Source organism: Nymphalis io, chromosome 7, assembly GCF_905147045.1.
Source record: "Nymphalis io chromosome 7, ilAglIoxx1.1, whole genome shotgun sequence".
In the NCBI taxonomy this organism is placed as follows: Eukaryota; Metazoa; Arthropoda; class Insecta; order Lepidoptera; family Nymphalidae; genus Nymphalis; species Nymphalis io.
The window spans coordinates 347501-370860 of NC_065894.1; the positions used below are offsets into that span (position 1 = coordinate 347501).

The following is a 23360-nucleotide window of genomic DNA, read 5'->3' on the forward strand; positions in this document are numbered from 1 at the left end:
ATTTACTTTAAAATAAAATAAAAGGAAATTATTATTTTTTTACTCTTAAGGTTTTAAATACAGATTTTATATTACAAATTTTATTCAGACCTATAAAATCTTTCTTACTCCTCTATCGCCTCTACTTACAGTTTTCCATCTCGCATTTCCCGGAGGTCGGGAGAGAGCGTCGCCGAACTTCCGTCGATCAGTGAACGATGCAAACGAAGATTGCTCTGCGAATTACATTCGAACACAAACTACATACGGTAAGTCCAATCATTTGAACAAATACACGTACTGGTTAAAACTGGTGATAAGTACACCAGATGCTGAAAGTCGACCGGAGGGACCATGCTATAGAATTTAGATAAAAAAAATACTTTACATAAAAACTTAACTCATGTGAAGTCAATTACCCATATCCATAATATATCGCACTATTATACATACACACACTTACATACACACACATAATTTCTTATAGATAAGGAATCATGTTCTAAAAAGATTTATAAACATAGGTTTTATTTATCCGTTGACGTACTTATCAATATTTTTTCATTTTCTAGTTAGTTATCCGCCCAGAGCACTTAGTATTCTTGCCACCACCCCGCGCGCACTGGCGATAAATTAATTCCTCCATTCCGGACAGTCGTGTTTATTAATTTCTACGATGATAATTGTTTTATTTATTCATTTCATTCTATTTAAGCGTTTTCAATCTTACTCTTGTAACATATTTGGTAAATGTTTTTCTATTTCACCAGCGATACATCAGCTCCTAACAGACAGAACTTATGCTACAAGATCCCTTGCAACGACCCTCAGGCTCTCAGCAAGGTTCTTCGTTGGTTACTCCAGCACCACGACAGCCGTGGCCACCGCCACACGCTTCATGACAGACGGGGTTTTATAACGTAATGTAAATGAATTATAAACTACTACTATTGTTTCAATTTATTTTATCTTGTATTATATATTGTAATATAGATTCGATATAGCTCAGTGGATAGAATAGCATCTTAAACGAAGATCGCGGGTTCGAGTCCGGGAAGGACAGCTAAATTATAACAGTAGTAACTTCGTATTATTGCACTGAATATCAAAAGTCTGAGTTATTTTTGATGTAACCGGATTATCTGTGATTTTCATTCAAAAAATATCAATATAAAATCTCTATAAAATTTGTTACTGTTTTTCTATCTATACTCACACCATACGAATATATAATTTACTGTATGATATGATAATTTACTTACAACAGCCTAGCAAAGTAAGCAAAATAGCCTATAAAAATCTTTGTAAGCTTTTGAGCCAAACATCATAAGATTGTCATAGAAAATTTGTAATAACGAGATAATAATTTTATTTGAGAGTCTAAGCTGTATTGTGGGCCTAATGCGAGTTTTTTTGAGTTTTTTTCGATAGCGTTGACGTTAGCGATGATGGATAGAATGAAAACAGCGCCGTCTAGTGACAATTATTAGAATTCCATAGGTACAAATCACAGTAAGTATTATTAAAAAAAATACTGTACATAATATAATCATATTAAAATATAACAATATATTCCCTACGAATATTATAAATTCGAGAATGTGTTTTTCATTCAACTAAACAGAGGAAGGGTTGTGAGTGAAGCTCGGTGCGAAGTCGTGGTTGAAAGCCTGTAATAAATTAAAACTAGAAAAAAATAACAATTAAAAACTCTCTTACAGGTAACGTGATCAATGCGTGTTGTAGAGAAAGTCAAATTAATGCTCTGGGAGGCTGCGATTAAAGCACAATTCTACTTTCCAGATTTGGCGTGCTCTCTTTAAGTTAAATGATAGATAGATAAGTTTCTCTTTTTTTTATTTAGGAAGGCTGACGAGCAAATGTGTCACCTGATGGTAAATGGTTACCATCCACCATAGACACTGACACTATAAGAAATATAAGCTACCACCGATTCAGGATGTAGTTGCGAAGGGGAAGAAACCGGTAAGAAATTTCAGTGCTTCCTCATTTCACAAATAAGATTACGTCATCAAATATTCATAATTAAATGTAAAAATCCTACATCCAAATCAGTGTAATGGGAATTCTTTATTGGTTGGTATGCTTTCATTTTCAGCACGATTTGGATGAGATCAGGATTTTACAAGATTCAACCTTTAAAGAAGTAATTTGGATGTTGAATATTAGTTATAGGATTGCTCTTATTTTTGTTATGGAAAATGAGGTAAAATTCTATCTTACCGGTGATAAAATGAAGATTGAAAAGGTAATGTTGTTTACAGTTTGTCAGATTCCAATTAACTATAAACAATATTACAAGTCACTTTACATACATTATAAAAATTTGTAAATTTGGATGATCATTACTCACTGTCAATTTTTGTGGCTGTTATATTTATGCCTAGAGGTCTACAGCTCGTCATCTGATTTAATCTGATCGTGTATTAATTATTAATGTAGATTAATATGTGTTTCTATTACATTAGATATTAATGGCATGGCATGTTAAAAAATACTGCGAGATTTTATTATATTTTATTCATTGACTTAGGTTAGCTTATGACAATTAATATTTCCTTATATAGTAAATAATTATAGAATATCCAGTGTCTGTCTGTGTACCACTTTGGAGATTTTCAAGCGAGAATTTTTGAATACTTACAAATACATGTGAAACATTTTAGATCGTAATCGTGGTGTCAGAAGTAGCTTATTCTTCTGCAAGTACCAGTCACAAGGGTGAAGACTCATAACGTTTAAAAGCGTGGATTATATTTTTCACATTCTTGCTACTTTTAAACAAAGAATTGAATTAAATTACAATATCACTGACTCATGCCAGAACACAAAAATACAAAGCTTTGTCGTTTGGGAATGACATAAGTATTTTGTAAATGGTACCTACAACTATCTAGGTATGCATTTGACAAGGAATGTGGAAACGTAAGCTTTATTGAATCTTTAGACAAAGTAGGAATTGTTCAATTAATAAGTTACTAATGACAAGTTTCAATAAATCAGTCACACACTAACGAGGTCTCTTGACGGCCATTACGTAGAAACGCGTCCGCTATCTCTCCGTAATTATGATATTTATCTTAATAATTGAGCATGATTCATCCCTTCGCCATATTCATGTCGAGAGGCTTAGATAATTGTTCCGTATGAAGAAAGTCTCTGAGTTAGGTAACAGTTTTCGCCGCTGGCTTTGTCCGCGGTAAATAAATCATAAAACTTTCTGACTCGGTTAATTTTGACTCATCGTCAGTTGACGATTGATGACTTCATTGAACTTGAACAAAGGTTAAGTAAGCTTCGACTCGTATTCGTTTATATTTTTATAACTCTTGGCTCTTTAGCATATGGGTACATGCGCTCAGAACGTTTTTGGGCACCGATTTTAATAATTCTCACATATGTTATTTACTAATCCGTAAACTAAATCTTTATGTAACACTCATTTGTAATTTTCAATTGAGTTTTATATTCTGTGGTACAATAAGAACGGAAACTAATTTTATGTACTGATAGGAACATAGACAAAAAAAATGTTGTTCATATATATATACATATCTAAATAAATAGACGATGAAAAATAATCATAAAACATGTAATATTTATAACATTATATATATATATATATATATATATATCTCTTTATTTTATTAATAAGACCGTCAGCTTCGTTAGCCCTCAGAATCCACTTTTCCCGCTAACTTTAAATCGTCAATCCACCTGGTCGGATATCCTGCGCACATTCGAGTCGTGGTTTCCATTCGAGGTCATTTGTTTCCATCGGTTATCAGTCCTACGAACGACTGGCCTACAGCTTGTTAGCTCAATTAATATTTATTGTATTCTAAATACGCTGATCGATTAAATTATTTAAGAAACTGTGATTTATTTTTATTTCAAAATATCAAATGCAACAAAATCTATAAAATCAATTAATTAACATGTAGAAATTGGCAAGATGGTTACGAAATACTTTAATTTCTAAAAGAATTGAGATCTATGCGATACAAATTAGAATAACCCGATACATTATGTATAACAGGAATCTATAATTTATTCACAAATTTTCTTTATTATTATTTTTTTTTTTGTTTATTAAATTAAAAAAGTGAGATGTCTAATAGATAAATTTACATAATTCATATGTTTTAACTTTCTTTAGAAGGAAACTTTAAATATAAACGACTGATAACCTCTTTTGTTGGAACTTTTCTTTTTCCTTAACATATTTTTTTTATAAAATAGGTAGGTAGACGGACAAGTGGCATGATAAGTCATTACTACCACCCATAGACTGGAGGTGTAAGAAATATTAACCTAAGGAGAGGTTAATATTTCTTACACCACAATGCCAATCCGCCACCAACCTTGGGAACGAAAATGTTGTCTCTTGTGCCTGTAGGTACACCGGTTCACTCACCCTTCAAACCAGAATACGACAATACTTAGTATTGCTGAACGTAAAACAAATAAGCCTTTTTAAGTTGGTTCTGTGTCTGAAATCCAGTTGTGTCGATTGCTGTTCCCTGAGATTATTATGAGGGAATAATGAGTGCACATGTGTTCGTGTAGTGAGCGCTATAGTGTCTCTTGCGTAGTTCGCGATTCTCTTCGGAGAAAGGCCGGCGTGACCGATAACTAGGATGTATCTCCAGTACTCAGTAATGAAACATCAGCATCTAAATAACGTCGCACAAATGAACAGTACCCAATAATTCAAAAACTTCTCAAGTAACATCCAAAATCATTGCCTTTTTACGTACGTGTATTATATTCCACAATTACCTGGAGGATATTTAAAATTTTGGTATAACACACAAACTTGGGGAAATACTTGGGAGGCTTGTCCTTAGTTCAGTAATTCCCTCTTCATACTTAAATGGCTGAACGAATTTTGATATATTTTTTAAAATAGTCTCTTAAATAGCAGTGGTATAAAAGAGTGGTATTGTTATTAAGCATAATTCTGTTATTCCTCTTCACACTAAAACGGATCGACCGACCCGGCTCATCCGTTCGAGCCGGTTGTAACTAAATCAAACTCTATGCTTAGATATGTATAAGTGCGTGTGCGTTTGTGTTGAAGTATAATATTCCCTAATGTATAGTTCTTAAATAGTGTTTTTAAGCATTTAAGTTGATTCATTTAATTCCTTCAAAAAATAAAATAAATTTGATTTTTAACAATTATATATTATAATACGCCAATCGAAGCATGCACGGTTAGCTAATTATGTAATATTTATAAATGAACAAATAAAAAAGTGTATAAATATAGTAATTAAATAAAGTATGAGAATGGACGTTTAGTCTGTGGAGATTAACTAACTTCATTACCTTATTTTTTATTTCACGTAAATGACCAACTGGTAGGCAAAGGCCTCTATTTAAAGGCTTGGAGCTGTTTCCACCACACTGCACCAGTGCAGCTTGATATATTTTGCAAATATTTTCTAAATCCTTTTTATTTTTATTATTAATAAGAAATGTTTGTATTGAAGTCTGTATGTCTGTAAGGTAAAACTCGAAGTCAATAAACAAGTTAACAGCATTGACCACGGAGATAGGCGAGGTTGTCAGGTGACTCTCGCGGATCTACGAGTATTACCACTTGTTGCGTCACGAGCAATTGGTAAAAATCAATTAATTCGCTGAAGATTTCTTGGACTAAGGTTACTAGTCAATTTTATTTGGCTTTATACACGTATATCTTTGCTACATATTACATACATACATATTATATACATTTAGATTCTATATTATATTCAGCTAAACAAAATTTGAAAGTAAACATTGACCTTTGACGAAAGATTTTATCTATTAATTGTAGTTTTTATTGTTTTATTTCGATAATAGTTAAATATCAAGAACGAAACTAATGTGTGCTCAGAAAATAAGGTTTTAATATTAACTTGTTCGTGTTTTTCTATCTTAAGGTCGTTATTTTGTACTGAAATACACGACTCGTATCCACATCAAAGCAAACCTCAGAGATATAACCGAAACTCAACCAATTTCCGATCTCCACCTCCAGAGAAGAACCAGTGCTTACACAACCGAGTGGCCGGCGCGCTCTCACCGACATCGGCAGTTGCACCTGACGCCGCGCGCAGCACACACCGCCATACCGTACACACTATCACAAACAAGTGCTCGACTACACGACCTATCAGATAGAAGCACACAGTGAAGAATCGCGTTCGAATTTATTTTTCGAAATTTGAATTTTCGATTCGCATTTTTTGAAAAATTTATAACTGAAATATTTTATACTTGTATAGAATATCATAGATCGATCATATTTCATAGATTTTTCGAAGGCCAGTGAGAGTGTGTGAAGGAAAGTGAGACCGCGGCATGCGCCTGCGCCGCTGACATTTTCACTTTCTACGTGACGGGACACATTGAGCGGTAAGTGTTGTGTAATATCTTCGATATGTGAATATTAAACATTTTACAATTATGTGTTAAAGCTTTTTCCCAATTCAATATTGATTCGAAATTAACTTTTTAATATTTAAGAACGTGTGCACGTGTAAATAATTTTACGTACAAACATACGTTGTACGAAAAAGCTGCTTCTCATTTCATTTTAATAGTTTTATTTATGTTCATATATTTGACGGTAAAAATGGCGCTCTAACATTAAGTTTCCCAAACAATTTTTGAAAATTAGCAAAATTACAATCAATTGTCACATTATGACAAAGGTTTATGAAATCCTTTAAATTGTATAGAAACGTAAACATTATTTATTGCATTAATGAATTTAATTCTATTCTATTATATTTAGGAAACTTACATTTATTATTGTGCACGATTGTAACTGAGTGCACGCATTATCTAAAGTTCGTTGACCTGAAAATACATCATGTTATAGTTACATACATAAAGTCCGCTTTAATTTAGAAATCATGACATTTTTTTACATTTACCTCTATGCCACAAAGTAAATATTCAAAGGGATCAAATATAATACCACCAATTAGAATTCGAGTGCATGGCGTCAACGGTGACATGTCTTTATGGCACCCAATCTGGCGATTGTTATACTTAAATTTTACAAGTAACGAAATACACTGGCCGCCAAAAAAATCGACCCACCCGTATTTTTTTACTTACAAAGTTGTTATCTTAACTATGCGACGACCTAGGTGGATTGTTTTACTTATGGGACATACATTTAACATTTTATTACCCACTTGATATTGATTTGGAGGAGTTGTAAGTGTTATTGAGGATATTTGGAATATTTTTAAATTATTGATAAGAAAACGTTACTTTGTGCACAAAGTGCATGGTTAGTTTATTTCCAGTTCTTAACGCGGAGTCATCTCGGTTCGATGTTTATTATTGATTAAGTGTATGAAACTTTCTTGAAACAATAATTTTAATAAGTTTAAATATAAAAAATGGATACTACTGAAGCAGAAGCTGCTCAAGTCGTAGCTCTTATTCATGAGGGGTTAAGTCAGCGAAATGTGGCTAGAACACTAAAATTAAGTCGTTCAGCGGTGCGAAGAGTGTACAAACGCTACTTGGAGACTGGGGAGTATCGCCGCAGACCAGGATCTGGCAGGGGGCGTGTCACGAACCCGACCGATGACCGTTTTATTGGTTCGACCTCTTTAAGAAACCGACATCTTTCGGCTGTTGACGTTCAAGGTAGACTCCGAGAAAGTCGTGGAGTGTCTGTGAGTGAAAATACTGTAAGAAGAAGACTTCGAGAGCAAAACTTAACCCCTCACAAGCCAGCAACAGGACCAAAACTCACAGCATCCCATCGACAAGCAAGACTACAATTTGCTAGGCAGCACGTCGATTGGACACTGGACCAATGGGAGACAGTATTGTTCAGTGATGAAAGCCGAATGTCTCTAGTAGACTCTGATGGACGACGTAACGTCATGCGAAGGCCAGGAGAACGCTACTCTCAGTGTATTCAAGAAACAGTCCGATTTGGTGGAGGCTCTACAATGTTTTGGGGAGGTATTTCTTTGACGGGACGCACAGAGCTGGTTTTTTCCGTAATCGTGCTGTTAATGCTGAAACTTACATAACGGACATTCTGGAGCCTCATGTGATGCCTTACGCTGGATATATTGGGGATAATTTCCAACTTATGCACGACAACGCACAACCTCACGTCGCTAGAATTGTTAAAGACTATCTCAGGGAAGTCAAAATTCCAGTTATGCAGTGGCCAGCCAATAGTCCGGACTTAAATCCGATAGAGCACCTCTGGGACCAGCTAAAACGTACGGTTCGAGCACGAAATCCAATTCCAGAAACCCTGAATCAACTGGAAGCTGCCCTAACTGAAGAATGGCAACGGACCCCACAGGAAGACATTAAAAAGCTAATCAGGTCACTTAATAGGCGTATGCAGGCAGTGATTAGGTCAAGAGGAGGAAACACTCCCTATTAAAGTAAGATTTAGGCACCCAAATTTAAAAACAAACGGCATAATCGTTTTGTACACAAAAAAATAAAATTGCGTAAAATTTTGTGTTTTCGTGTTTTGTCACATATTTACCTAAAAACCTATTTTTTGCGCACTATTTCTGTTTTTGTACAATCCTACAATTGCATTTTTTTATTATCAATCTTAAAAATATAAATATGTGGTAGTTTAAAACCATACGATAGCTTTTTTACAAAAAATTTAGGTGGGTCGATTTTTTTGGAGGCCAGTGTAGTATGCATACTTTTGGTCACAACTATTAAGGATCTTATCATGCGCTTCATATTGATTGACTGTAAGAGAATATGGAAGCTTTGTATTTGCCTTTTGGTCTGTCAGTTGCATTTGCTTATCCGCCCTATTTGTAAAAGAAATTAGAGAGATCTCTATAAAACTTTGATAACATCCTTATAGCTATTTATATAAATATACTAATATATTCTTAAATTCACTTAAAGGGTAACATAATTAATTAATAATAATAAGGGTAACATAAACCTTAAAAAAGTTTCTTGAGGTTGTCCTCTGGAATATCCTCTTCTACACGACTTAAAAGTGCGCTCACGCATATTGGGAAAACTTATTAAAAAATTAATACAATTAGACATATTGCATTTAAACTTTAATTTATTATATTGTTCGTTATGTGTTCCACTCATCCATCCAAACCAGTTCATAACCGAACTTATATGCACCAATAGGCAGCATGTTCTTTAATCTTATCCTTCAGGGTCTGCCCAGCATATTGGGACACCTTCATGTTGATTTACTTGGCAAGCACTTTGAATCGTCATGTTACAACCAAATTAAACATCAAAACACCATTAGCATAGTTTTCCTCATTTTAAGTGCCTATGTTTATTGTAATTTGTCATATCCATTCGTATTTGAAGATTATAAGGCAAGCGGAATTTTAATAGCAATTGTTTTGCAATTTATTTACTCGTAGTATTTCTTTGGCAATACTATGATTTTATCACATGTGCAGTTGATTATAATATTAAAAATATTCAATATGGACATAGGGCCCTTTTTAACCATGCTAATATTTTTTTTAATAATGATAAGCCTTTCTTGATGTTCATTTAAGACTGTGTACCTTACATACATCTAACTGACTTAATTCTAAATTCTAAACCCTGACTCTAAAATATGGCCTGTTCTATTTTATTATGCTAATATGTACAATTGTAGATACTATATAGAGGTAAAATTTATTTCTATATACGGGTATGTAAGTTAGTCTCTGGAACTTTAACCGATTCTTAAAGCCGTTTGTATCAGAACTGCAAGCTATCCTTAAGTAATAAAGTTTGAAATCTGAGTTTATGAATCGAATCAAATGAAAAATTATTATATCGCGCAGTTAGTGCTTTATATTAAACTGTGTCCGATAATAATTTACTTTAAATGGGAGCACTTTATGCTGCATTCCACCTACCATATTAACCTGATTAAGGCTAATGTCAGATGACCTCGGAATTGTTGATATTACTGCAAAAACGAAACAAAAAATGATTTACAACTTCTTCACAACTGCGATAAGTTCGACTTTGTTTTATTGTTGTTTAAATACATATTGAATATAACGGGAACGCCGATAAGTGCTTAAGCAAATAACCTTGTTGATGTGTTTGTTGCAAATAAAGATACCTCGAGTGGTAATACAATACATTTTCTTAAATTTGCTCATATTTTTTTAATGTACACTTAAAAATAACAAAATTCATAACTAGATAACGTTTGTATACTAAACGATATTATAAAACTAACAACAATTTCTGGAAATGCAATTTTCTTATAGTCTCACACCTTTCAATAATTTTATAATCATCTATGCTATTATAAATAATAAAGCAAACCTGTCTGTTTGCTAAGCTTTAACGACTAAGCCACTAAAACCTAATTTGTTGAAATTTGGTATCAAGCTTGAACATCGAGGTAGGACATGAGCTATATTTTAACACCCTGACACGTATTAGGGGGACGGGTACTAACAGGTAAATATTATCAATTCTAATATTAAAAAGCTATTAAAATGTTATATGTATGTATGTACTCGTGTTTCTTTAATCCAGCTTTGTAAGACATCGTATTTTGGATTTATCAGCTTATCTACAAACTACACTTCATCTAATATTCTTACCTAACTAATATTATAAATACGAAAGTGAGTTTGTTTGCTTGCGGAAACTATTTCTAATATAGTTCAATTCTATGTAGCAATTATTACATAATTTCTTAACAAAAAACGACACTTAAAAGCAAACGTATTCAATAAACAAAAAAGCGTACCACGTTTTTCCTGTAAAATAAATTTCACAACGTAAAATAGACCTTACACTAATAATTATAGGGTATATAATGTATTATATATTGTCAGTCTCTATTTCTATTGATACGTATTGCGTTGTGTAAGAGATTAGGAGCTGTGAACTAGACCAGTTACTAAACATGAGAATTAACTTTCTCAATGAAGTGAGTATGGGAGCGAAAATTTAATTTTATTGTTCCATAAATTTTCACATTAACTATTAATGTAGATTTATTTTCTGGTGATTGATGCAAGAAGACTGATGTCTTAATCAATTTCGGCCACGGAAGCCAATATCAAGAAAAAGTTCTCTCACGACGTATTATAGAAGCACAAGTGTGTGTGTGCCATACCTGTAGCTTGAAACCAGGCCCTCCGGCCTTATATCTAGCTTTTAAACAAACTAAGCGGTCGACAGGAAAAAGGGTAATGGAAACATGTCTGTATACATATTAGAAGAAAAAACATACTATGGATACCCCAAATAAATGTTCTACTGTCCGATATCAGCTATAGTATATATATATATAAAATAAAAAAAAAATAAAAAATAGTGGTTGTTCTCGTGGGACACCAGCGCAGAACATATCATAAAAACTATATTGTATACGCTCACACTGGTGCTCTATTACCTCACTCTATTTAACTGATGTGTATATAAACCCAACAGGACTAATAAGAGTTCAGGCGCCCGTACAGGATATCATACTTAATTGAAATTACACAGTTTAATTCGATTTATGCCTTCTGCATGTTGAATATCTGACATTGCGATGATCTAAGACGCTTACATATTATAAGTAACGTTATATTAAAACTTAAAATACCACTTTAATTTACGGGCAATTTAACCATTGATTTCTTTGGATATGGCTTATTAAAAACACAGCAGTACTATATGTCTTCATTCTATTGATTTTACGTTCAAATAGAATGAAATAAATATGAGTAGTTTTATTAATCATAGAAATAAATATACACGCAACTTAAAAACATTATTACGACGTTACAATTTAAAGAGGGAAATGCTGCTGGCTTTCTTGCGACAATTTCACGCATTAATAATATACTGTGAGTTGTTGTTCTTTTGAATTGCATATAAAAATATTATCACGTTGAAACAAAGAAGTTACTTAAAACTTCTATAACGGATTAAGTCACAAGACTGGTCGAGTTTAAAACAACCTCGAGATAAAAATGATCGACCGCGAGAACATCAGCGGCTCCATAACAGCCAAGACGAAGGTGGCACAATTATAACTAGTTTTCAAGATTATTTTATCTGAGACGACGGAAAGTAGGTTTTGTTATGACGATAAAAACTTGTTTGAAGTAATTATTATTATGTCTTCATATAAAAGTAGCGATCCCGTTGTCAGGTGTGTACAATACAAGCTTGCAAATGAACGTTTATGTTGTACAGCTGAGTAAAAGCAGGAGGCCTCCTCTTGAGAATTTAGGCTTGAAATTTATTTCATTCCGACACGTACAGATACAGATGTCTTACTGGGGAAATGGGCCACCTGACAGTATGTGGTCATCACCGCCCTTAGACATTGGCGCTGTAAGAATATTAACCATTCCATACATTGCCAACTGCGAAAATTTAAAGGCTAAAATAATTTAGTAATGTTTTTGACAATTTTAAAAGCAATTTAAAAAAATGCTTTAAAATCATTGCGCTTTAAAACTAAAAAAAGTAATTTAACCATTGGCGAATGAATGAGATTTTCAAGTGTATTTTATTTTAAATCTACAATAATTGCACAACGTTTTCAAAATCCACTTCGGTTTTGATTCTTTTTGTTTTGAAAGCAATAGTTTCCGTTCTGCGATTATTTAAAAATAACTTTCATTTAATAGTCCACTAGTTACATTTCACCAATTATTACAAATACATGCACACAATCTAATGCATTTATAAATAACAGCTGCCGCCCGCAGCTCTGTCCGCGTTTAGATAACTACCTACTGTAGTGTAAAACGTACTATTAATATGATACCTCTATTTTATTTCCTGGGGCAGCGTGTTTGATTCTATAATAAATTCCAGCAAATCATTTTACATAAACCAAACGTCGAAAAATATAAATACCAAAATAAATAATTAATATTTTTCTCATAAAGAATAAATGAAAAAAAAAGTGAGTTTCTTACCAGTTCAAATTCAGAACCGATGATAATACAAAAATAAATAAATTTAATTTTAAAAGATCTTTAAATATAGTTAGTTATCATAATAATTCTGCTCGGTTTCTTTCGTCGATTTGTTTTAGGTATGAAATGTTTATTTCCGAACCTGCGGTAGATTTTTGAGAGGTGAGAATTTTGTGTAATGTCATGACTCTTTAATATTCCACGTCAAACGGCGCTATGATAGCATAAGTCTAAAACGATATATCATATTAGTAATGACTGCAAACACGGGTTCATATAACTTTACCACTGGACACATTTTGAATGCGATACCCATGAGACACATAAACAATATCTAGGCGTAATCGACTGCATGCCAACGAATGACACACTAGCTTGTTTACCTTCTTCAATATTGAATCAATAAGCTGTAACTACAGGCACGAGGGACATAACATCTTAGTTCCCAAGGGTGGTGCCTTTACGATCTAAGGAATGGTTAATATTTCTTATAGCGCCAATATCTATGGGCAGTGATGACCACATACTATCAGGTCCGCCCGTTCACTTACCCATATTATAAAAAAAACTATAATACTGCTGGACATTTCCAACCAATTTTAATTTCTTTTATGAATATATATTTTACACACACACACACACTATATGTACATGAGTATACATTCATATTCGATTCATTTGTGCGAAAAGATTAATATTATTCATTCACAACGCCCATTAGCTGACCTACATACGTACTGACGAGCTACTATTATCATTTCAATAGAAATAGTATACAGAGAAACACACTGACATTCAAATCAGTACGAGTGAATAGTTTTAGTAAAAAGGCACACGAGTAAATAGGTCATTTGGTAGTAAACCAACTCTGGTTTACTACTCCACGTTTCTACCACTCTAAATCGCCGTCAACCATGGGACCTGAAGTATTATGTCCATTAGACCTGTAGTTACACTGGCTCATTCACTATCCAAACTGAAAATGAAACACCACAATACGAACTAACGTTGCTTTGCTTTGGATATCAGCAGCGGTGACACCAGCTCCGGTTATTATTTCTATAACGTTAATATTTACTACAAACCAGTTAATTTATATTCCGTGTTCATCATCATCGCGATAAAGTAATTTTCTATTCAACAGCGTTGACGTAATTCAAACAGATGTCATAAAAAAGCAACAACATATAAAATTAAAATAACAAACTGGAAACTGAAAGCTTACGTGAAAGTTCTATGCTAATTCAATTAATAGTTTTTTTGTTCCTAACAACAAAACAATACTTTCATTTTTATATTATTTTACATAACTTATTTACTTTTACAGATATAATAAGAATACTAATGTCCATTATGAACCAATGGTCAAGATTCATCTCATTGACAACATGTTTTGTGGAATGTTCATGTTTCAAAGAGAAGTCGAAGGAAAAAACACACTTGATACGACAGAGTGGAGGATTAAATTATGAATCATTTTAAATATACGTAAACATTATTCTGTCAGGATTAATGTAGTGATAACTAATATTACAGCAGACATTGTGTTCTTCTATAAGAGGTCAGGTGTCGTTACCATTCGCTTTTAAATTGTTAGTCTATCGAAGCGGTGCTTGTATTGTGTGGTTTACTACCACAAGAAACGTAGGTAACATCTTATTTCTCTCGGAACAGAGTAGGTATATCTGAACTCTCTTATCGATATTGTACAAGATTTTATATAATTAAGCGTCAATAGCGCAATGATTTACGGGTATATAAAAGTCACAGGTTTGATTTTGAGCCCTTAGGCTATTGTTGTAAAAAGTAAGTAACAGTCTGTAAATGTCCCACTGCTGGGCTAAGGCCTCCTCTACCTTTTTGGGGAGAAAGTTTGGAGCTTATTCCACCACGCTGCTCCAATGCGGATTGGCGGAATACACATGTGGCAGAATTTTGATGAAATTAGACACATGCAGGTTTCCTCACGATGTTTTCCTTCACCGAAATGCACGAGATGAATTATAAACAGAAATTAAACACATAAAAATTCAGAGGTGCTTGCCCGGGTTTGAACCCACGTTCATCGGTTAAGATTCACGCGTTCTTACCATTGGGCCATATCGACATTTTAAATAAAACGATTCTTGTCCCCACTCCTAACACAAGCTTTACGCTCAAATGCAGCGGTCATAAAATATCTATGAATATAAAATTTTGTGCGATATTTGTTGTTAAATACGCAACAACGAATCAACAGATATATGCTACATTGTCATAGAGGCAGGTAATATTTTCGGAGGCAGACTACTTTACGCGGTAAACACAATTACATTATAATCCTCGAGTTTTGTTGAATTTCACCGAAACGTTTGCATATTTTCACAGATATTAATCACATGTCATTATGTGAAATCATTAAAATTGCTTTATTACCTGAGGCGAAGTACTTCAATAATAATTACTAAGAGCTGTAACTACGTGGGAAGTTTTAAATAAGTTCTGAAGACTTTTGAGCTTCTCGGTAAAACAAATGGTGATAAAATACCTGACGATGTGAAAATTTTGTTAATCGAGAGAATTTTTTTTTAACTAATTTTAGTTTATAAAATTTCTATACTCTTATATAAAGTACCGTTACAATGTTCTCACTTTTGTTGTACATTTAACAAAATCACTAACCTCATCTTTACCCTTTAAAAAATCATATCATATCTTGCTAATATTTCAGCTACTTGATGCTCAATTACGATGAAAGAAATAGACGGAATCGAAATGACATTGAACTCGATAAGGTCGTGGAATAGGATATGGGAAGTTTGTTTTATTATTATTTTTTTAGTATAACAACTTATAAAATAAAAAATAAAATATATATTTATATATATTACAAGTAAATGATAACCTCAAAATTATTTTATTCAATATAGAAGAATTACACTTACAATTTTTTTCAGCCATCCAGTTCGGATAAAAAATACACTGAACTGAGAAAAAACGCAGCGTATCTTTTATAAGCGTCATATTTTATAATTGTTTACAATTTTCAACATAAATGAAATAGCCAGGCGTTGATCGTTTCATACTCGAGATACTTTCACCCATGAACTTACTACGTCAATATTAACCAATTGCACGCAAACCTTCATTTATATATTTTTTTAATTTAAATACAATTTGTCAATTCCAAAATGTCGTCAGTTGTAAAATAATATTTTCATTGATAATAAAATTGTCAACCGTCTCTTGATATGTACATATGAAGCAAAATCATTTCGACGTGGGATCAAAAACATTGTATCAATAGCACATATGTGGTCCTAGCATAACAGAGAACTTTGCATCAGCCGCATAGACATAACTGCGTCAAACAGTGATAAAAGCTAAAAAAAAAACAAAACATTTTATCGTCATGATCAATCGTTGATTTAACTACTTGAGTGTAACACCAAATGGGAGAGATTGACACGCATTGGAGCTCATTACGAGTACACGTCGAAGTGTTATCGAACTAATCAGAACGCCTAATTGGTACCACATTGCAGACTGAGACATGGGAACAATGCCACTCACCTTTCAACTATCGCTTTCATTAAAATTATCAGATATTTCAGCAAAAGAAATGCATTATGTAATTAAAATAAGCTCACTTAAAATCGATAATAAGTATTTTAATTTAGTGAAAAGAAAACCCTTCATCAAATTCTTCTTTTCTCTCAAACGGATTCTCAAACGTAAAATATCAAACCAGCATTGTACTACGTCTTGTTTAAGCTTAATTGAGTAACAAACTTGCAAAGACATACACTTACTTACTTGTATTATTAGTAAGATTCACGCAATTCCAAAAACAAAATAAATAGCATCTATAAATTACTTTAAAATATCGGAAATATTTAAAATATCAACTTTATGAGCCGTTTGTATAATTGTATATGATAGCCGTCAAGATAGTTAAGTTATAACACGCCACGTTTAATAAGTATGTAGCACGCGATGACATTAGAAACAGCTATTATAACAGGCAATAAATAAACGTGTCTATTTGCTCAATACTGATTGATTAACACAAGAAACGCCCAACAGCCACAGTTTTTAAAATTAAATAAAAGTGTAACTGCAGAAACGTCGATGGAAATTTTCAGAGGAAGACAAAATACACTTTATACTTGTTTAAATGATGTTTCCCTGACTGATTTCGGCCACGTCGATCATTCCTAACTTGCGAATGAGGATTTCTTCCTTACTCGCAAGTAAAATTAGGAAAGTTGTGTATGCTTATGTGTGTGTAGTATATTTAGGTATTTGTATGTGTCCTCTCCCTAAAAGGAAAGGTTTCTGCCTAGCATTGGGAAATTCGATAGCTTTTACTTTTTGTTGCTAATAATACCCTTATTTAAAGAAAATACTCTTAAATCAAATGGAAGTTTTAGTTTAAATATCATATAGTCTTTCAACATACCTATGGAACAAGTCGTGACAATTATCATTAAACTTAACGTAACAGATTCCGACGGAGCGACACGAACAGACAATTTAAAAGTTATGTATCGTTAGGAATATTAATTTTCTGTAATACGTTTATTTATACTTTACTTATTTACCTTGCTATGTGTAAGTTACACGGATGCAACTGTGGAGGTGCATCCATATTTTCTAAAAGTTTTAACGGCTATTAACTGTTTAATAGCTGGCTGGCAGACTCTTATTAAACAGTGTTATGCAAATCTACTTGGTGGTAGATATTTACGCAGGTACCACACACTCGACAAGCACTACGTCCATAGTTGGCGACGCATTTACGGTGAGGTGGTGTTTCAAATAGACATTTACAAGTCTTATGAATCGTCAAGCGCTACCACGCACCGGTTCGGAATGTGGATTCTACCGAGAAGAACCGGCAGAAACTCTGTATTTACTCTTTTTTAACACTAGGCAGCTCTTTTGCTCAAATGCCTCTCTAAAATAAAAATCTTATAGATTAAGGTAATCTTGGATGGATTCAGAAGGAAGTAATTAACGATTAACTTTAAATGAGCAAAACTAAAATGTGAACATTAGACCATTCGTCATGAGATCGTAACATTGCGTAACACTTTCACCTCATTTGGTTTGTAATTACAACTTACGACTCGACAGAGACGGCCCTCACATTTTAACTGTGCTAGCGATAAGTACTCGTTATCTCTATAAGAACGAACTAGAGCCGTCTCTCTCTTGCTTGACGGTAGAGGAAAACATCGTGAGGAAACCTGCATGTGTCGAATTTCACTAAAATTCTGCTACATGTGTATTCCACCAACCCGCATTGGAGCAGCGTGGTGAAATAAGCTTTTCCTTAAAAATGGAGAGGAGACCTTAGCCCAGTAGTGGGACATTCACAGGCTGTTACTATCTAAAAATATTCTTTACCTAAAATGACAGCCAAGATGGCGCAGTGGCAGGAATACGCGAATCATATATTTTATGTAATTTATCATGAAAGAGGTTTTTATACTATACAATTTGTTGTAATTCCCCGTTAAACAATAGAATCAAGAACATGAAATGAACGATTATCGCAATATGAAATTGCGACGCGCAACTACTTTTTTTATATAAGTATATCTTCTACGTTTTATGCATTTTGATTTAGTAGTTTTTTCAATATAACGTTAAAAAAAGTCTCCAAATTTATTTGTTTAGATATACAGGCAAGACAACGTCTGAAGAATTTTGCTAGTATAACGTAATGATAAATGACGAAGAAACATAACAAAATTAAACTAATATAAATATAAATAAAATACCAAAGAAAAATGTCAGATTACGTAAAATATTTTGTGACATACAGATTCATACAGATACATACAGTTCAATTTTAGTATATGTTAAATGCCAGTGTGCGTGTAATTCTACAATCGGCCGCGACTCTTTATGTAATACACAGTAATTACAAGCGAACGTCACGCCTTTCATAAATTCGATTCGGTTTCCTCAGTTGTGTAATATCCGTTTTTGGACGACGCCATATAAGTGTTCGCTTGTATGGGCATTTCCACGCTAGAACCTTGGCCTCATAACACAATGGCTTGTATAAAAGATTGTGTGTGACTATGCAGTATTAATGTAATAGAAATTAATCGATACACACAGTTCAAGCGATAAAATATATTTTGAAATTATAGTTGGCTCCATTTAATTATACAATTAATGCTAGATAAAAAATAATAATATGTAAGTTCATACATGAAAGCTAGAGTGGAGACCACGCTTAGGCAAATGTAGTGTAGGACGCCCTTTTTTCACGCAGTGGAAACCTTCATATAGGTACCCGGCTTCCTTGGGGGGCTGGCTTATGTGGGATTCTTACCCACTAAAACCATTGCAATGGCCGTCCACGGCACTGATCGGAAAGGCTGCGGGATCGTGTTGATTTAACGCATCCGCGGTCCCTCCCGTGCTGTGCTCCGCTCGTGGCTCGGCGGAGACAAGGGTCGAAGATAATCTCCCCTCCCCACACTCCTCGCTAGTGTTTACGGCAGCCCAAGGCCATCCTGGCTGCTTTCCTTCTCAGGACCGTCTGAAATAGGACACGTGATGCCCAACCTCACGCATCCACGGCCCTAGGGTCCGAGGTAGATAACGCCCTATCCTTTTAAGTCCCGGGCGTCGGGGCTGTAGTATAGGACGCCCTGTGGCAAGTTGGACCGACGATTTAAAAAAGTGGTTCGCGGTCTATGCTTTCGTCCAGCAGTGGACGGCAAAAGGCTATCGGTCGCCTCCTAGTCATTTCTTAAAACCCGACAACATTTACGAAATTTGATTAAAAAACCGCTAATTGTTTTATCTGTTTTTCTCGGGTGAATTTACCAAATCGCTAGTAGTTTTTATTTACTTTTGACTATGTATCAATAGTTAAACTAAATGTTTGTATTTCAATAGAAAACCTTACAATTTTCGTCCGTGCACACCTTGAAAAATATTCTTGCAAGTAGATAGTCAAATAAAAATCACAGCTAGAATATTACACAAAATATCACCTCTCAACAAGCATTTTTAATAATCCTTATAAATGTAATATTTTGTTTTAAATGTTTTAATGAAGCAAATGCAACTAGGATCGCGATATCGAACCTGTCTTTATAGTTTGACAGAGTATAAGATAACGGTAGTACCGTTAACGTGTTTATATTTATTTATACTCTCAACGAGACACGATTACACGAATAAAAAATATTACAACTGAAAAGCATACATTTTACACTCTGATGGTGATTCACATTAAATTTAATCCAGGCGATTCAAAGTGCTTTGATTGGAGATTTAGAAGATATTCTTATTTGCTTGGAATTGAATATACGTAATTTCTTAAAAGACCACGACGCCTTTTTACTAACGGAATGTTATTTCTTTTAACTAGCATTTACTTTTAAATATGTTCTAGATATCGCGTACAAGATAAATTTATCTCGTGGCATTTATCCATTATAAAGGTCCTATAATGCCTTTATACGCCCTATCTTAGTTTATTTTTATACTATAATTGTTAACCTGCGGCTTTGCACAAAAGGGTACTAGCAAGGTTATTCGGTATATTGAATGTCTTTTTAAGCCCTAAGACATTACAAATGCGACATTCTTTTTTATCACACAAAGAAACACACTAAGCAGAATGTTTTTAAATATCGCTACGTTTAAGCTACTAATATTATGGTATATGGGGTCGGCATGTGATTGATACAATTTATAAATAGAAAAAAACAAATGTCCAGCTTGGCAGCCATTTATTAACAGGGAAGCTATTAACAAATCTCTTAACTCAAAAATATTAAAAAGACAGTTACCGCTTAACAGAAAAATATTACGTCATACTTATTTATAAATTATAACAAAATCAATGAAATATGGGAAAATAAAATAACTTAATTAAATATATACTATTAATATGAAATATTTACTAATCGCCTCAATCACTAATTGCAGGTAGTTTAGATAGGTTTGTTGCACTAATATACAAAATCAACTTACGATACGTTTTAAAACGTTGTATTATTATTACTTTGAAATATATTTTCTACAAAATCGAACAAAATTACAATCCCGAGCAGCCCTGAGCCCATATTCCGTAAATGTCACAAGTAGCTCAAAGCATTTGTAAGTAGATGTTGCAACTGCATTATTGCAACCAGATAACGTTTTAAATGCAGAATACGTACGAGGGCGTCACGATGTGACTTAAATATATAATAGTTCAAACGACTATAGCAATAAGGTACAATGCAAAGTAAACGAGTAGCGTTCGGCTCAACGCCCTAATTACTTATGATGCTTTGGTATTTTGTAATCGTAGTAAATTCAAGTTAAATGGACGACTCATATGTTTGTTCGCGATATAAAATAAGGTTTATTACTTATTTTTAAATATATTAAATTATTGTTACCAAATGGTTTTAATGTATTTATTTACAATATCCAAATACGTGGAAGTTATACATAAAATAAAATGTTTGTTTTTATCACAAAAATTTCTAAAGCAACTGTTGCAAATAATACAAACATATAAATTACGGCACTAATATCTATTATGTATTAGAAAACCTATTCAGCACAGTATTTTCTACACGCACGCCGTGGCTAGCACCATCCAGTTCCGTTGTAAGAATTAATCTCGTGGACATTGCCTGCGCAAGCGCATCGATTTCACTTTCATGGTGGCCGGACAGGCGGGCCGTTGACCTTGCACATAGTGAAAATATGTTTTCAATTAAGTTAAATAACCTCATTTTATTAAAAAGAAAACATTTTAATTTAGATTGTTCATTAATATTAAATAATGTTAGTATTTTAATTTTGTTTTATAATAGCTTACTACAGCAAGAATGATGTAATCTGTATATATTTAATTCATTAAGTTGTGAGAAAACTAATGCTCTTATATCGAACCTTATTATTTATAAATTGACAAATTTGAACAAAACACGACGCTTGCATATTCTTTGGCATGGCACACGTAAGATAAAAATTACTTTTTAGGTAATTCTTATTTGAAAGGAAAGGATTTCTAAGTTTATCCTAGTACAGATAAAGAAATATCGCTGAAAATGTAGAAAAAAACGTAAATAAAAAAATATCTGAATTAATAATCTCTATCTTTTTTCAAAACTGTCATATTAGCTGTTTGTTTTGTAAGTTTATGTATGTTAGCCGTTTCCAGCTCGCAGGCCTGAAGTTAAAGATAAAAAGCCCTAGGCACTTGGACATTTGAGGCGCAGTTCAGCATTCCGAAGCAGTTTATGTAAAATTATATCATTTTTGGCAAGCTGGGGCTCTCGTTTGGTGGAGCAGGCATAAATCTGGGGCTTCGAGTTCCTGGCGGTCTTTACGTTAAATTTAATGGTTTGGTCGTAATGAGCTAACAAGCGAACATACGTAGTTACGTTCGCATTTGCGATATAGGACTCTACGTATAATTTCTGTTACTTACTCATAATAATATTTCCTTATTTTCTGTATAATTGTTTTAGGTATACACTAGCTGGTGCCCGCGACTTTGTCCGCGTGAAAGTCGGTTTATTGCGATATAATAAAACATTAAATTATCGTATTCTATCACTCTTTTTTCATCACACACTTGTTTTTTTGATAAACTTATCCAATGTACAGACAAGATTTCGACTGCTTTATTATATGATAATAAATATATAGAAGAAGAAATTAAAATTATTATTAAATGACGGTAACTTTTTACAACCTAGATGCTCCAAGCTAAGTTTAATCTAGCCGTTGAAACCGCAAGGAAATCCGATTAATAGTTTCAGAGAGTAACAGGCGGATAGACAAAAACAAAATACATTTTCTTGTTTTGTTACTATTTTTTCATCGCTCACACTGAGTTTTTGATAAATGTATTCAATATACAGACACACGGTTTCAACTGGTGTATTATATGTATTACATATGTATATAAATTACATAATATATAAGCAACAATGGATCGTTGAGCCTGAAGCGAAACTGTGTTCTATACTTTCTTTTCTCTTTGAACTTTATTTATAGCGACAAAAAACGTTAAACGCAATCCAAACATTATGTATTAAGTGACAATAGCACAATTAGGTCATAGTTTCTAAACGCGTTGCATGTGAAAACGATTTCCATTGCACGCGCATGCGCACACAACACGAGGAAACGATGAAAAGAGAAAAGAAAACAAACGCGTGAAATGGCCTACTTCGTACATATTGTAGTCTGTTATTACATACTATATTGTTGAGTATTTTTTGCTATTATCTTAAAAGTGAACATGTTTAATATACACATATGGACTAATAGTAATATAATATCGTGTTATATAATAAATAGCTAAACACCTTAATCGTAGATCATTATGTATAATTAATTATAATCTACGGGGACACATTTATCGATACATTAATGAACCTATCGATATTATCTGAGTTATGAAAT

The 23360-nt window shown here is 33.4% G+C and overlaps 2 protein-coding genes across 2 annotated transcripts in view; both read left to right on the top strand.

The window, feature by feature from the left end:
* Nucleotides 1-1134, top strand: part of LOC126769721 (uncharacterized) — a 15939-nt gene extending 14805 nt beyond the window's left edge. The window contains exons 5-6 of the mRNA XM_050488639.1: nt 132-248; nt 750-1134. Of these exons, the coding sequence (XP_050344596.1) occupies nt 132-248; nt 750-903 (271 nt within the window). The 3' untranslated portion in view covers nt 904-1134. The remainder of the gene's footprint in view (nt 1-131; nt 249-749) is intronic.
* Nucleotides 1135-6116: 4982 nt separating this feature from the next.
* Nucleotides 6117-23360, top strand: part of LOC126769382 (uncharacterized) — a 29736-nt gene continuing 12492 nt past the window's right edge. Inside the window, exon 1 of the mRNA XM_050488120.1 lies at nt 6117-6408. The gene's annotated coding sequence lies outside the window, so the exon portion shown is untranslated. The remainder of the gene's footprint in view (nt 6409-23360) is intronic.